This window comes from Sylvia atricapilla, chromosome 29, assembly GCF_009819655.1.
Source record: "Sylvia atricapilla isolate bSylAtr1 chromosome 29, bSylAtr1.pri, whole genome shotgun sequence".
NCBI classification, from domain to species: domain Eukaryota; kingdom Metazoa; phylum Chordata; class Aves; order Passeriformes; family Sylviidae; genus Sylvia; species Sylvia atricapilla.
The window spans coordinates 1,420,086-1,435,175 of record NC_089168.1 but is presented as its reverse complement, the minus strand read 5'-3'; the positions used below and the strand labels follow the sequence as shown (position 1 = coordinate 1,435,175).

At 62.8% G+C, this 15,090-nt stretch overlaps 2 protein-coding genes across 5 annotated transcripts; one reads left to right on the top strand and one right to left on the bottom strand.

Annotated features, from left to right (window-relative positions):
• Window positions 1-509: 509 nt before the first annotated feature.
• Window positions 510-8,509, bottom strand: RARG (retinoic acid receptor gamma). 4 transcript variants are annotated; one of them, XM_066337573.1, is made up of 9 exons: window positions 8,280-8,508; window positions 5,651-5,796; window positions 4,955-5,096; window positions 4,447-4,598; window positions 3,462-3,638; window positions 2,708-2,912; window positions 2,260-2,418; window positions 1,624-1,708; window positions 510-1,593 (listed from the first exon to the last, which is right to left on the bottom strand). In XM_066337573.1, exons 1-9 carry the CDS (start codon window positions 8,398-8,400, stop codon window positions 1,542-1,544), a joined length of 1,239 nt encoding a protein of 412 aa, XP_066193670.1. In that variant the 5' UTR covers window positions 8,401-8,508; the 3' UTR covers window positions 510-1,541. The 4 variants fall into 4 exon arrangements, with proteins under 4 accessions (XP_066193670.1, XP_066193669.1, XP_066193671.1 ...); XM_066337572.1 differs by having other exon boundaries at window positions 510-1,708; XM_066337574.1 differs by lacking the exon at window positions 5,651-5,796 and having other exon boundaries at window positions 510-1,708; window positions 4,974-5,096; window positions 8,280-8,509.
• Window positions 8,510-11,901: 3,392 nt separating this feature from the next.
• MFSD5 (major facilitator superfamily domain containing 5) lies at window positions 11,902-14,963 on the top strand. The gene is made up of 2 exons (XM_066337571.1): window positions 11,902-11,957; window positions 12,591-14,963. The coding sequence occupies exon 2, from the start codon at window positions 12,615-12,617 to the stop codon at window positions 13,929-13,931; it is 1,317 nt and encodes a 438-aa protein (XP_066193668.1). The 5' UTR covers window positions 11,902-11,957; window positions 12,591-12,614; the 3' UTR covers window positions 13,932-14,963.
• The last annotated feature ends 127 nt before the right edge of the window (window positions 14,964-15,090 follow it).

Below are 15,090 nucleotides of genomic sequence, written 5' to 3'. Positions count from 1 at the left end.
AATACAGTTATTTTGCTATGGGGGTGGGGTGGGGTGGGGGGGGCAGCGGGGGAGCAGCCCTGGGGGGGTGGGGGTGGTCACTTTTAATCTGTAGTTCTTTTCTAAGGGTCCCCAGATTTTGTGTCCCACCCTTTTCAACTGTGTCCCTCAGTGTCCCCCGCCCCTGTGTGTCCTCCCCCCCTCTTTTAGGGCTTATTTAAATAAAAATTTGGGGTTTTGCTTTTTTTAACCCCAAATTTGTGTCCTTTGGGGGAGTGAGGGGGGACCCCAGAACCCACTCATGCCAAACGAAGTGAGGGGGGATTACAGTTGGGAATATGAGGCTCTTAAAATTGGAGAGGGGCCCAGAGGTGCCCCCCTTATCCCTGGAGGGGTCCCTAAGTCGGGGGGGGTCCCCAGGTTCCCCCACTGTACCCTAGGGTGCCCCCTCACCTCAGGGGGCTCCTAAGGTTCCCTTCTCCCTCCCAAGTCCCCTATACAGCCCCCATCCCAAATTCACGACCCCCCCAGAATTTCCATGACTTTATTTTGCAAAAATAGAAAAGTCCCATGTCCTCCCCCCAGCATGGGAGGGGGTGGGTGGGCTGTAAACATGGCAGGGAGGCCCCCCAAAAAGGGGGAGAGTTAGCGGGGGGCAGCATTGGGGGTGGGGGCCCATTCTTGGGGGGCAGGGGCCAATGTAAACGCAGAGGAATAAATAGGGGTCAAAGTGCAGCCCCGGGAGGGCACCCCTCTGTGTAGTGTAACAGGCTCCCCCTGAGGGCTCTGCACCCCCAAATTCGGGGGAGCAAATGTGGAGGGGGCAATTGTATGGGGTGTCAGTAAGGCCAGACCCCATCATCCAGCCAGGCTGGGGGTAACAGAGATTTCAGAGGGCACTTGGGTCTAGGGGGGACCCTCAGGATTTTAGGGTCACCCTGTGGCTTGAGCCCCCACCCCGATTTGGGTGGGGGTGCGGTTGTGGGGGTCACTTTGTGTCCCCCATCTTTGGCCTCTCTAGTCTTTGGGGGGGCAATGGAAGGAGGGTAATTTTGGGGTGTCACTCCCTACCCCAACAGCTTCAAAAAGTAAAACCCACAAGCGTCCCCCCCCAGTATAAACGGGGTCCCCGCAAACTAGGGGGGTAGGATGTCCTGGGGGGGGAATGGGGTTGCCTCCCCCCAAAATCCACCCTGTGTCCAATAAATAAACCGTGGGAGGGGCACCCCAGGAGTGTCAAGCGTTAGTTTGGGGTGGAATGGGCTGGGCCCCCAAACCCCCCCCACGTCCCCCCAGTACAAGGGGGGGTGGCAGCGGGCTCTAAGGGGGCTTTGGCGTGAAGCTGAGGTTTGGAGGGCATCCCCAGACACCCCCAGCTTAAGGCAATAGCTTTGCTCTGTCAGTCTCTGTCCCCTTCCCCAACTTTGGGGGTGGGATGGGGCACTTTGGGGAGCTCCCCCTTCCCAGAGCAAAAGGGGGGCCCTGGAAGGCAGCTCTGAACATCCCACCCCACTGGGGAGGGGCTTTGGAGATCCCCCCCGAGCTGGGGGAGCTATGGCGATTTAGGGGGGCCGGGTGGACTGTCCTGGGCAGCAGGGGGTTCTGGGGGTGGGGGGGGGGCGTCCCCCCCCCACCTCAGTGAAGATTTCGGGGTTCTCCAGCATCTCCCGGATCAAGGGGGGCATCGGCCCTGGGATCTCCGTGCGCAGGGTGATGGCTCGTTCAGCCCCTGGGGGAGCCAAAATGTCAACACCCCCTGAACTCAGGCCCCTCTCAAGGCCTTGGGCCCCTCCTGAGAGATGGTACCCCTCCAAGATCTTGGGCTCCAAAACCTTGACAACCCCCCCCCAAGAGACTGAATCCCCCCCCCCCGCCCCGAGGCCTTGAATCCCACCCAAAAATGATCTTCAGTGCCCTCCCAAATTTCAACAGTCCCCAACTTTCAAAACCCAGCAAAAGTTTCAATTTTTCCTTCAAAACCTTGAACCTCCCCAGATACCTTAAACACCACCAAAATCAGCTTCAAACCACCCCCCTTCAAAACCTTGAAACACCCCCAGGACCTTCAACTGTTCCTCCCTGAGAGCTTCAACTCCCCTGGTGCCAGGGGCAGGTTTGGGGGTCGTGGAAAAGTTTGGGGGTTGCCTTCTTCGGTGGTGACTTTGAACAGTGTTTGGGAAGATCACTGTGGCTAGAGGGTTTTGGGGGCCTTGGGGGGTTCTGCTGTCCTGGAGGGGTTGCCACAGTTTGGAGGGTCCTGGGGATCTGAGGGTTGCTCACCCTTGGTGCTGATGCCACGCAGGTCAGTGATTTTGAGCAGCATCTGGGGGAAACGCTGTGGCTGCCGTGGGCGCCGGCGCCGGGCATACACCCGGAGAGCCTCCAGCAGTGGCTCCTGCAGCCGCTCCACACGCCGGGGCTGCTCCAGCTCCATCCGGTCTGGGAAGAGAAGGAGAGACCACCTGGACTGACACTGTCCCCGTGTCCCTGTGTTCTCACACATGTCCATCTTCTGTCCTAGATATCCCCTCATGTCCCCACCTCCGCAGTTCAGTGGTCACAATTCAGTCCCATGTCCCCATGTTCCCCTGCCCACCATAGCCCTGACATGCCCCCATGCCCCCCGCTGTCCCCCGTATCCTCACCCTGACAGATGAGGCAGATGACACAGCAGCCCTGACTCAGTCCCATGTCCCCCACATTCCCCTGATGTCCCCTATGTCCCCACCCCCACAGATGAGGCAGATGGCACTGAGCAGCCCGGTCTCGGTGTCATCGAGCTGCAGTGGCAGAAGCTGCCCCGCGAAGGCAAACACAAGGTCAGTGAGGGGCCCAAATCCTGCGTTGTGCATCTGGGTCCGGGTCAGCGTCAGCCCATCTGAGAACGTCATCGTGTCCTGCTCCGGTGTGTAGCGGGTGCAAATCCGAAGCATCTGCAGGCCAGGGACCCCAGAATCACCAAGGGGCCCCAGAATGCATCCAGGGACACCAAAAATCCATCCAGGGTCACCAAAATCACCAAGGGGCAACAGAATCCACACAAGTACGCAAAAAATCCGCAGAAGGGCCCAACAATACATCCAGGGACACCAAAAATTCACCCAAGGTCAGCCCATCCCATCACTGTGTCCTGCTCTGGAGTGTAGCAGGTGCAGATCCACAGCATCTCCAGGGCAGGGTCCCCAAAATCCACCCAAATCCATCCACCCACAATCCATCCTGCAGCATTGTGTCCTGTTCTGGCTCTGCCACAGGACACACACAACACTGGTGGGGGTCAAGGTCACCAAAAGCACCGAGAAACCCCAAAGTTTCCCACTGAGAGATCCCCAACCGACACAGACCCTCCCAGGAGACCTCCCAGCCCATCTCCAGGACATCCATCTGTGGGGTGGTGAGGTCCGGACCACCCCAAGCCCCTCCAAGGAGCCCCCAACCCCCATGAGGAGACCCTCTAAAGCCCAGGGAGGCCCAGCCCTCACCAGGATGTCGAGGCAGGCAGCCTTGAGCAGAGTGATCTGGTCAGCCATGCTGAGCCCCGTGAAGCCTGGGAGCCGCTTTGCAAACTCCACAATCTTGATGATGCACTTGGTGGCCAATTCACTGAACTTGTCCCACAGCCCCAGGTCCAGCTGCACCCGGTGGTCAGCACTCGAGTTCTGGGAGCATGGGGGGGGCCCCGGCTCTGTTAGGAGGGTTGTTCAGCAACCCCTGGGACCCCAACCCCAGAACCCTGAACTTGTCCCACAGCTCCAGGTCCAGCTGCATGCACCCCGTGGTCAATGCTCCAGTTTTGGGGGGAATGGGTTCAATTATGGGGGTTCAGGGTGGATTTGGTCTCCCTGGGATGACTGGGACCCCAATCTCAGTAACCCCAAACCCCAGGTCCAGCTGCACCATGGGGCCAGTGTTCAATTTATGGGGGACACAGGCTCAGTTATGGGGGTTTAGGACCTGCTGGGACCCCCTGGAACCTGCTGGGACTCCCTCCTCAGCGACCCCCAGCCCCTGAACTCAACCCCAGCCCCAGGTCCAGCTGCACCCCTTAATCAGCACTTGAGTTTTTGGGGATCAGGAGGTGCAGAGACCCCACTCTAGGATCCCTGGTTAGGGTCTCTCGTATAAGTTACCCCCCAAACACCCCCCACATCCCCTAGTGCTGTCCCAGTGAACCCCTCCCCCTGAACTTGCCTCCCAGCCCCCTAGCTGCTCAGCACTTGTGTTTTAGGGGGTTCATGAGGGAACAGGGACCCAACTGTATGTCTGAGGGTTGGGGTCTCCCCAAAACCCCCTGGGGACAGAAACCTGGTGTCCCACTCCCCCTGAATGTGCACCCCAGACCCAGCTGCCCCCAGTGCTCGTGTTTGGAGGGGATCAGGAGTGAGCAGTGACCCTGCTCCAGATCTGAGGGTTGGGGAGAGAGTTGGGGACCCCCTTGGTCCTCCCCAGATCCCCAGCCCTGCTCACCGTGGTGTACTTGCCCAGCTGGCCCAGAGAGGGGAAGGTCTCCTGGTGGGCTCTGCTGACCCTCCGCACCAGCTCGGCCAACTCAGGGCTCAGCTCATCCCCCCCCAAATCCTCCTTCACCTCCTTCTTCCTCTTCCGGTCATTCCGCACGGCTGGGGGGGTGGGATTTGAGGGTCGAGGGCATTGGTGGGCCCCCTCAAATCCCTCCCAGGTGGGGTTTCCTCCCCCCAAAATCCATCCATGGGACAGAAACATCACCACCATGAGCATCCCCAGGACCCTGGGACCCCTCAGCAAAGCTTTGGGCGGGAGGGGGGGTGTCTCAGTTCTATGGGACACCCCTGCAGGACCAAGACAGGGAACCCTCACACCCAGCAGTCCCTTCCATAGCCCCAAATCCCTCCCAACAAGAACATCCCCAGGCCTACTGGGACATCCCCAGGGCCCCTCAGTGATGCTTTTGGCAGATCCCCAACTTTGGGGGCCCCCAGCCCAGACCCCCTCGCACCTTCCTTGGACATTCCGACCTGGAAGCACTTCTGGAGGCGGCAGAACTGGCACCGGTTCCGGGTGACTTTGTCGATCTGGCAGTTCCGCTCCCGGTGACACGTGTACACCATGTTCTTCTGGATGCTCCGCCGGAAAAACCCCTGGAGGGGGAAAATGGGGCGCTGGAGGGGGCCAGGGAACCCCCAAACTGGGAGCACCAGTATCACACCCCCAGGGATCCCAATAAAGCTCCTTAGTGCTTGGGGTGGAGCTCCCCAGTATCCCAGGGTGGGGCACAGGGCTTGGGGGGGGTCCCATTTCCCCAGGGTGTTCCCATTGTCCCTGAGGGGTCCCTAGTGCCTGGGAAGGGGTCCCCATCCCTCAGGGGTGGTCCCATTCGCCCCACAGAGTCCATGATGTCCCCAAGTGTCCCCATTACAGCTCCCCAGAGCTTAGGGGATTCCCACTCCCCCAGCGGATCCCCATTCCTCGAGTGGGTCCTCACTGCCTGGGGAGTGGGGGGAGGGCCCCTTAGCTTGGGGCAGGTCTCCAGTGCCCCCAGGACCCCCTAGGGCCTCCTCCAAGTGCTGAGTCCCCAGCTGCCCAAATACCACCGCTCCCATCACAGGGTCCCCACTGCCCCGCCCAGGGTTTCACTGTCCCAGGGGGTCCCCCCGCCTGAGCCAGCCCCGCTGTCCTCCTGACCCCCACGCACCTTGCAGCCCTCACAGGAGCTCACTCCGTAGTGGTACCCAGAGCTGCGGTCGCTGCACACGAAGCAAGGCTTGTGCACGCGGGGAGGGGGCGGAGGTGAGGGGGGGCCCGTGTCCCCCAAAAGCCGCCCAGGGGAGGGCTCCAGGGCTGGGGAGGGCAAAAGGTGTGGGGAGGTAAACAACCCCTCTCAATCCCTCTCCAAAGGGGCCCCAGCCCATGTCGGGAGGCTAGGGGAAACTAAAGCACAAGGGCCGGTGTGGTTTTGGGGGTCTTGCTGTCACCTCCACAGCCCTAAAACCTGAGTAGCAAAACCCCAAAATCATGGGCTGGGGAGTAGAGGGCTGGAATCCGGGGGTGCCACCACGGAGGCTGGTGGGAGGGTCAGATCAGTGTGCCCTCTCTCCTCCTCGACCCCCTCCCCAACCCCCAAAACCTGGGGTAAGGGATGTCCCCAGCTTCCCCAACCCCCAAAATTTTGGAGAAGGAGGGTCCCCAGCCCTCTCAAATTCCCCCCCGCGCCGTGCCGGTGGCTGACACGGGGGAGAGGGAGGAGCAGCCCAGGCGGCACTGGGGGAAGGGCTGCTGGTTTCGGATTTTTTTGGGGTGGGTTTTGTGTGTTTTGCTAAAAAAAAAAAAAAAACCAAAATTGCTGAAATTGAGGAAATTCCGGCCTCGAGCGGTGCGTTTGTAACGGCGGGGGAGAGGAGGAGCGAGGCGGAGCGGGGGGGGACCCCGCCCAAAGCGTGCCACAAGCACCCCAAAATAACCCGGGGGGAGGGGGGGAGGTGGGAGAGGCTCCCCGCCCTAAAAACGGGGCCGAAATTCGGGACCACTTTCTGGCCTCCCCTGGGTGGGACAGGAACCCACCTGTCCGTGCTTCAGGCTTGGGGAGGGCGGGTTGTGACCCCCCCACCAATACTGGAGACTCCCCGCGGAGGGTTGGGATCATTTGGGAGGTGCGGGCATCTTTGGGGGACCCCACCGTGCGTGTTTTCTCTTAAGGTTGGATTTTTGAAGAGGGAGGAACCCAAATTAGAGCATACACCCCCCAAAACACAGCAGCCCCGAACCATCCCGGGCTGCCACGACGCTGTGGGCCCCACCAATTTTTTGGGGTACTCCCCGCTCCAAGGAGCAGTGCCCCCTCAGGCCTGAAGCTGAAGGAAATGGGGGGAAGTTCCTCCGCCCAGGGTGGAATTTGGGGTGGGGCCCGGGGGTTCCCCCCCAAACCTGGGGGGTGACGCCCCCCACCCTGCTAAAAAGGGCCATCCCCCCCCAGCCGCCCCCGCGCCAAGGGGGGTCGGGTGATTTTGGGGCAGTCCCGCAGGGGTTAAAGTGCCACATTGGCAGAGCGGGGGGGACGCGGGGGGGGAGCGGGCGCGGCCTCGACTGGAACCAGTTGGGCCGAGGAACTGGGAGGGGGGAGGACACGGGAAGGGGAAACGCACCACGGGCATAGAGGGGGATTCAGGGGGATTTGAGGGGATTTTCTCAACTCCCACCCTGTTTGTTCCCAGATTTACACGCGGAGGGTTCCTGTGGGCTCCCCCAAAATCGGGTGTCTCTTTCTACGCCCACAAAGGGGTCTTGCGACCCCCCCAAAAACAAGGTTCGGGGACCCTGAGCCCCTCCAAAACACGGTCCAGGGGTCCCTACCCCCCCAAAAGGGGTTCTGGGTGGTCTATGTTCCTGTGCGCCTGGTATCCCTGACCCCCCCCCCCCCAAAAAACGGATCCCTATTTCTGACCCCCTAAAGGCTCCGGGACACTGCGACCGCCCCCATAAACAGGGTCCAGGTCCCTCGCCCCCCCCCCTCTCCCAGTGGAGCTCCCCCCTTGCGGTCCCCACGTCCCTATGCCCCCGCAAAATGGGTCTGGGACCTTGCCCCCCTCCCCCTCCCCCCCCCCCCCCCCCCCCCCCCCCCCCCCCCCCAAACGGAGCCCTCACAACCCGGGTCTCTCCTGGGGAGAATCTGGGGATGTCTCCCCCTTACACCCTCGTCCCCCACCGCGCACACGCCCCCGGCCACCCCCTCGCGTCAGTCCCGCACACGCCCAGGTGCATCCACGCGCGTCACTTTCCCCTACCACCCCCGCCACCCTCGCGAGGTCACCCCCGGCCCCCCGGGTCACCCCTACCCCCCTTTCACGCGCGTTAACACACTCGGACATACTCTCCATCCCAGCCCCTGGCACACCCACGCACCCACTCGCGGACACGGAACCTCCCCACGCACCGACCGGCCCGCTCACCGCACACTGGCACTCCCTCTCACACTCATTTGCACACTCGGGTTCACAGTCGGAGACCCCTCCCAAGGGCCCCGACCCCCCCACGCTCCCCACACCCACTGGCAGAGGCGCGCCAGCCCCTCCCGCGCAGTCACCCCCGCGGTGCCACAACCACCGCACGCTCATTTGCACACTCATCTGAACACCCAGAGGAGCTTCCCGGCACACCTCGCACCCACTCGCGACACGAACAACCCCCCCACGCACCCACCGCGCACTCGCTCTCATACCCATTTGCACACTCAGCTCACACCTGGACGCGCTTCCCCGCCCCCGCTCCTCACCCCTACACCCACTCGCGAACACCCCCGGGCGCTCCCGGCCCCCCCCTCTCGGTACCTCTGCGGGCGGGGCCGCCGCAGCCGGCCGGCACCGGGACCCTGCGCAGGGCGCAGCCCCCGCGGTTCGTCACGTCGTGCAGCCGCCGCGGCGCCGACGCCGCCTCCACGCAGCCGAACATGGCGGCTCCGGGCCCCCCACGGGCCCCTCGGCCCCTCGGCGATCGGTCGCGACCGGCCCGGTCGCGATCGGCCCCGAGCGGCCCCGGAGGGTGCGGCTGCGGGGGCGGGGCCTGCGGGGGCGGGGCCTGGATGGGGCGGGGCTTGACCGCCCTGGGCCTGAAGGGGAGCAGGAAATGAGGCGGGGTCTGGGCGAGGGGCGGGGCTTGGGTGGGAGGAGGTGAATGGAATGGCGAATGCGGGGCCTGCAAGGGGCGGGGTCGTTAGGCATATGGGGAGGAGATATAGGCGGGGCTTAAACGGGTGGGGTTAAATTGAGAGCAGGCCCTGTCCTTAGAGGGCGGGGCTCGGAGGGGGCGGGGCCTCGAGTGACTGGGCTCATAGGAATGGGGCGTGGTCTCGGTGACAGGTGGGGCGTGGTGGGGACGGGCTCTGGGGCGGGGCCCGGGGGGCGGGGTTTGCAAGCCTGGGCTGAATTAGAAAGGGGCGCGGTCTGAGCGAGGGGCGGAGCTACTGGGCGGGGCTGAAGGAGGAATGTGCGGGGTTCGGAGCAGTGGGAGGGGTCTGGGGCGAGGACACGCGGCGCCGCGTAAACATGTGTCACATTGTCACACGGTATCAGACGTGTGTGTCCCCTCTGTGTGTCCCCCTCCCTGGGGGACACCCAGGCCACGCCCTCTGTTGCCCCCCCAGCCCTCCCAGTCCCCCTCCCGAGTCCTTCCTAATTCCACTCAGTGCACTTCCAGTCCTCCCAGTTCTTCCAGTCCTTTCCAGTTTCCCTGTCACCTCCCTAGCCTTTCCCAGTCCCTCCCAGTCCCCTTGTCACTCCCCAATTCCTCCCAGTCGTACCAGTTCTCCCAGTCCACCCTATCATCCCTCCCGTTTCCAAGCCGTTTCAATCCCCTTGTCACTTCCCCCAGTGTATCCACTGTGCACAAATGTGTGTCGGCATGTCCAGATGTGCCCAAGCGTGTCCAGGTGTGTGTGAGCATATGCAGGTGTGCACAGGTGTGTGTGAGTGTGCGCAGGTGTGTCTGGGTGTGCCTGGGTGTCTCCGGGTGTACGAGGGCTGTGCCAGCATCGCCTGCCTGACTGCATTCCTGGGGCTCTGCATAAGTAACACACCTGTACACGGGATCATTGCACGTGTCACACACCTTTACATGGGATGATCATGTGTCACTGCACATGCCACACCTTGACATGGATCAGGTCACACACCTTTACACGGGATCATTGCACCGGTAGCACACCTTTACACAGGATGATCACACGTCACTGTACGTGTCACACACCTTTACACAGCCTCCAGCGTGCACACTCCTGTCTGAGCGTGGAGACACGTGTGCAGGGTGTGTCCCGCATGTCACACACGCACTCATACGTCCCCATGCCCGGATACGCGTGTAAACCTCCGTTGTGCTTCAGTTTCCCGAGGGGAGGGGTTGGAGTGGGGGAGGAGCGTCAATAGGCTCACGGAAAAAGTTCTGGGTGGAAATTCCTCTCCCCGCCCCTCCCTCGCTGTGGCTCAATGCCCCTTTGTGCAGCCCCGGCCCCGCCTCGTCACGCTGGGACCCCCCCCCCCTCCGTGTACCGCCCGTATGTCCCCCCATGTCCCCCCACAATTCTCTGTGAGCCCCAATCGTGTCTCCACCACGTCCCCCCATGATCCGTATTTCCCCAACCTGTGTCCCCCCTACTAGCAGTCCCCCGTAGTCCCCGTGCCCTCCAAGTCCCCATAACCCTGGGTCCACCCCAGTCACGTCTCCCCATGTTTTTTGTGTCCCCTGTGACGTCCATAGCCCCGCATCCCCGATGTCTCCCCGTGTCCCTTATGCTGCCCTAAGTTGCCATAACTCCTTCCCCTCTCCAATCCTGTCCGCCCAGGGGCCCCTGTCCCCCCATGTCTCCTGTGCCCTACCATGTCCCCATAATCCCGTGTCCCCAGTCGTGTTCCCCACGTCCCTGTGCACCCATATGTCCCGTGTCCCCTCAGTTGTGTCCCCCATGTCCCCGCACATCCCCATATTCCCCGTGTCCTCGATGTCCCTAGCGTCCCCAGTGGCTCCTGTGCCCCCCAAGTCCCTGTGTCCCTGCATTCCCGCGCAACTGTGTTCTTCATGTCCCCCGTCCCCAATTTGCACCATGTCCTCTATGCTCCCCGTGTTTCCTGTGCTCTCCCACGTCCCCCTCCCCATTGTGTCCCCCGCATTCCCTCTGTCCCCAGGTCCTCCCCATGTCCCCTGTGTCTCCCCACACCCCATGTTCCCCATGTCCCCTGTGCCCCGCCCCGTGTCCTCATGTCACCATGTCCCGGTGTCCCTCACCCACGGGTGCCGCCACGTGCCCACCTACGCCCCCCCCCGCTCCCCCGGCTCAGCCGCTTTGCCCAGTAAATCCCCGGGCAGGGGGGGGGACCGTGGGGTGCTGGGGGCGGCTCGGCCATGGGGCTGGGCTGGCCGCGACCCCGGCCTCGCCGGCGCGGGGGAACGTCCCCGCGCTGTCACCCCGCCTGTCACCTTCCCCCGTGCTGCGCCCCCTCCTTCTGTTCCCCCCCCTGCCCCTTCTGCTTACCCCTCCCCTGCTGCCCCCAGTGCCACCCCCCTCTCTGCCCCCCGCCCTGCTGCGCCCCCTCCTGCTGCCCCCTGCCCTGTCACCCCCTCTGCCATTCCGCCTGGTGCCCCCCACCCCCCTGTCCCCAGTGCTACCTCCTGTCCTGCTGCCCCCAGTGTCCCCCCCCGCCCTGTCATCCCCCTCCCTGCCCTCTCCAGTGTCACCCCGCTCCCTGCTGCCCCCAATATCACCCCCCGCCCTGTCGCCCCTCCTGCTGCTCCCCCTTTTGCGCCCCCCCAGCCTGCCCCCAGTGCCACTCCCCTCCCTGTCCCCCTCCGTGTCACCCCCGCCCGTGCCCCCAGTGCCGCCCCCCCTCCCGATGCTGCCCACCCCCGCGCCGCGCTCCTCCCCGGCCCCGCTTCAGTATCAAATGAGGGGGGTCCGGCCCCTCCGAACCCCACCAGGGACCCCCGGAGGCGGCGGTGAGTGAGGGGCGATCAGGGGGACCCCTCCTTTAACGAGCCTGCGGAAACTGAGGTACGGAAAGGGAGGTTTCACGAGGGGGTGTTGTGAGGGTGGGTCACCAAGGGGGTTTCACGGAGGGGTTTTGCGCAGGGGATTTCCTCGAAGGTCTTTGCACAAGGTCTCTGAGGGCGAGGGTCCCCACGTACTCCCATGGTGTGTCTGGGAGGAGTTTCTTTGGGGTGGAAGTTCCGAAAGCCCCCCGTGCGCGGGTACTCTGGGGGGTACTTGGGGATCTCCATAATCGCCCGTGGGCTGTCTGGGCGGGGATTTCTTCATAACTCCCCGTGATGTCTCTGGGGGTCTCTAAGGATACCTGTGGGAGGGGGTCCGTGCGAGTGGGGCCGAGGAGCAGTGGTGGTGGCGGTGGTGGTGCCCTGTGTCACGTGACACGGACCAAGATGGCGGTTCCCATGGAGACCGGAAGCGGAAGTGGCTCCGCGGAGGCGCCGTGGGGCAGCTACGACACCTGTGGAGAGCGGGGGTATATGGGGCTCTGAGCGGCCCGAGGGTTGCTGGAACGGATAGAGGGGTTTTGGAGTGTCTGAGAGGTGTCTGGAAGGTCCTACGGGGCAACTGTGGCGTCGGGGGGAGGGGGGCTATGAAGCGTAGAGAGGGGCTATGGGGAGTGGAGGGAGGCTGTGTGAGGCTCTAGGGGGTATATGGGGGACTCAAGGAGGATTTTGGGGGACGTGGGGGTTCTATGAGGGTCCTGTGGGGAGTCTGTGGAGGTCGTTTGTGAGGCTGTGGAGGATCTGGAGCATGTGGGCGGCCTTTTGAGGGGCATGGGGGGTCTTTGGGGAGTTGTGGGAAATTCTGGTGGGGTTTTGGGGTCTATGGGGGCTCTATGGGACCTGGGTGGTGTCTGTGTGGGCTTGCGAGGGGTGGTGGGGCCCGTGGAGGAGCTGTGGGGGGGACTATGTGGTATATCTATAATGCTGGGGTTCCTATTATATCCCATGATTTGTTTTAGGGGCTGAGAGTCCCCCATGGGTGTCTTCGGGCTGAGGGGTCCCTATAGCACCCATGGGCTGTCTAGGGGGTTTAGGGCACCTGGGTGGTCCCTCTGGACTCTCCCAGTTCCTCCTAGCACTGATCCCCCATTTTCCTTCCCCAGGGCCTCCTGAGCCGCCTCCCCACCATGTTCCTGCTACCCTGCTCTGCCCTCGCCCTCCTCCTGCTCACCTGCCTGGCTCTGGAGCCGCCCCCGCGCTGCCCCTCACCCTCCAACCCGGCCTTCCGCCGCTTCCAGCGGGAATTCCTGCTGGGATACCTGCCGGCGCTGGCTGCAGATTGGCTGCAGGGCCCGCTGCTGTTCCAGCTGCTGCAGAGCCGGGGATTCCTGCGCAGCCAGATTGCTGCCCTCTACTCCTGCGGCTTTGCCTCCAACGTCGCCTTCGGCCTCGTCTCCAGTATTTTTGTGGATCGGCTTGGCCGGAAAAAGTCCTGTGTGTTGTCCTCAGGGCTGTGCTCTGTGTCCTGCCTGCTGCAGCTCTCCTGGGATTTCCTGGCACTGGCAACTGGCAGAGTCCTGGCGGCACTTGGCACCTCACTGCTCTTCTCTGCCTTTGAGTCCTGGTACATTCATGAGCACCTGGAGCACCACGACTTCCCGGGCGAGTGGATTCCTGACACCTTCTCCCGCGTGGCTCTTTGGAACAGCGGCCTGGCCGTGGCAGCCGGCCTGGTAGCCGAGCTGGTGGCTGAGGGACTGGCGCTGGGCCCTGTGGCCCCATTCCTAGTGGCTGTGCCCTTCCTGGCACTCTCGGGGATCTTTTCTGGGAAAAACTGGGATGAGAACTATGGAAAGAGCCGGCCCTGCAGTAAGGCCTGTGGGGAAGGCCTTCGGGTCCTCTTGTCTGACCCCCGGGCACTGCTCCTGGGGCTGGTCCAGGCCCTTGTGGAGAGCATCCTTCTCATCTTTGCATTCCTTTGGACACCTGTCCTGGAGCCGCATGGGATCCCACTAGGAATCGCCTTCTCGGGATTCACGGCTGCCAGCGCCGCGGGCTCAGCCCTGTTCCGGCGGGGCACCACCGGGAGGCTCCGGCTGCAGCCACTGAGGCTCCTGTTTGCCTCCATCCTGCTCCTGGTGCTGGCCCTTCTGGCCCTGGCACTGCCACTGTACCCCCCCGGGGACTTCCTTGCCGTGCTGGTGCTGCAGCTCTCCTGTGGGATGTACTTCCCAGCCATGGCATTCCTGCGGCGCCGGCTGGAGCGGGGCGGGGACGCGGCAGGAGGAGCGCGGTGGCTGCGGCTGCCCCTCGGCCTGGCACTGTCACTGGCGCTGCCAGCACTACCTGGGGACCCCGCAGGGACACGAGGGGTGTTTGGGGCCGCAGCCCTGGCGGCGCTGGTGGCACTGGGGGCAGCCGGGGGGGTCCTGGGCACCTCCCGTGGGGATGAGGGGCTGAGGGTGGGGGACGAAGAGCTGCTCGAGGGGGACACTGTGGAGTGACGAGGACACTGGGATGGGGACACTGGGACAGCTCAGCAGGGACACCTGGCCATGAGGGGGACAGTGGGATAGTTTGAGGGGGACACCAGGATGTCACAGAAACATTGGGGTGTGACAGGGACATGGACACTGGGACAGCTCAGTGAGGACATGAGGGTGTGACAGGGATACTGGGACAGCTCAACAGGGACATAGGAGTGTAGTGGGGATGCTGGGGTGTGACAGGGACAGGAACACCAGGGCAGCTTGATGGGGACACCAGGATGTGACTGGGACACCAGGAAGTTTGGTAGGGACATGGGTGTCTTAGGAACAAGGATGCTGGGGTGGGACAAGGACACCAGGACAGCTCAATGGGGATGCCAAGGTGTTACAGAGCGACTGGGATGTGACAATGGCAGGAGCACTAGGACAGCTCTACGGGAACACCAGGGACACAGGGCCAGCTTGATGGAACACTGCGATTGGATGGGGACATGGACAGTAACACCTGGCTGGGACAGGAACACGGGGAGAGCTCAGTGGAGACACCAGAGTGTGACAGGGTCAGGGACGCTGGGCTGTAATGGGGACAGGGACATGCAAAGAGCCCATGGCGGTCACCAGGCAGTGGTGGGGTCACAGTGTCACCCCCATGCTGAGCTGTGAGTGACAGAAACACTGAGACACCCTGTGGGGACACTGAGCTGTGATGGGTCACAGTGTTGCCCCACGATGGACTGTGGGTGACAGTGACACTGGGACACTCAGATGATGCCATGGCTGAGCTGTGGGTAATAGTGACACTGGGACACCCTAGTGGTGACACTAGGCTGTGACAGGTCACAGTTTCACCTCCATAATGAAGTGTAGGTGACAGTGACACATGGACACCCCGATGGTGACACCGGGGTTATGATGGGACCCCCAAGGTGTAGCAGAGGGAGCATGAGGACACCAGGCCAAGTGTGGCTTGTGACCCCATGTGGTGTCATGGGGGTGGGGGTGTATTTATTACCTAATTTATTTCTAATAAACTCACCCAATAGAGGAGTTTGTGAAGTCCTCCACCCCTGCCGGCCAAACCTCGGTCTGGGGGTCATTTAAACCCCTCCAGAGTGCCCCCAGTTCAAAGTAGTGAGTCCCAGTCCAGCCATGTCCCCAGTGCAGCCCTCGCACT

Bases quoted from the DNA above. Each gene is read 5' to 3' on its own strand.
- RARG (XM_066337572.1), bottom strand. From the start codon at position 8,400: ATGTTCGGCTGCGTGGAGGCGGCGTCGGCGCCGCGGCGGCTGCACGAC. The intron at 5,097-5,650 runs GTGCGTGGGGGT...TTCCCCCTCCAG, and splicing joins GCTCCTGTGAGGGCTGCAAG to GGGTTTTTCCGGCGGAGCAT. The intron at 4,599-4,954 runs GTGCGAGGGGGT...CCACCCCCCCAG, and splicing joins GGTCGGAATGTCCAAGGAAG to CCGTGCGGAATGACCGGAAG.
- MFSD5 (XM_066337571.1), top strand. From the start codon at position 12,615: ATGTTCCTGCTACCCTGCTCTGCCCTCGCCCTCCTCCTGCTCACCTGC.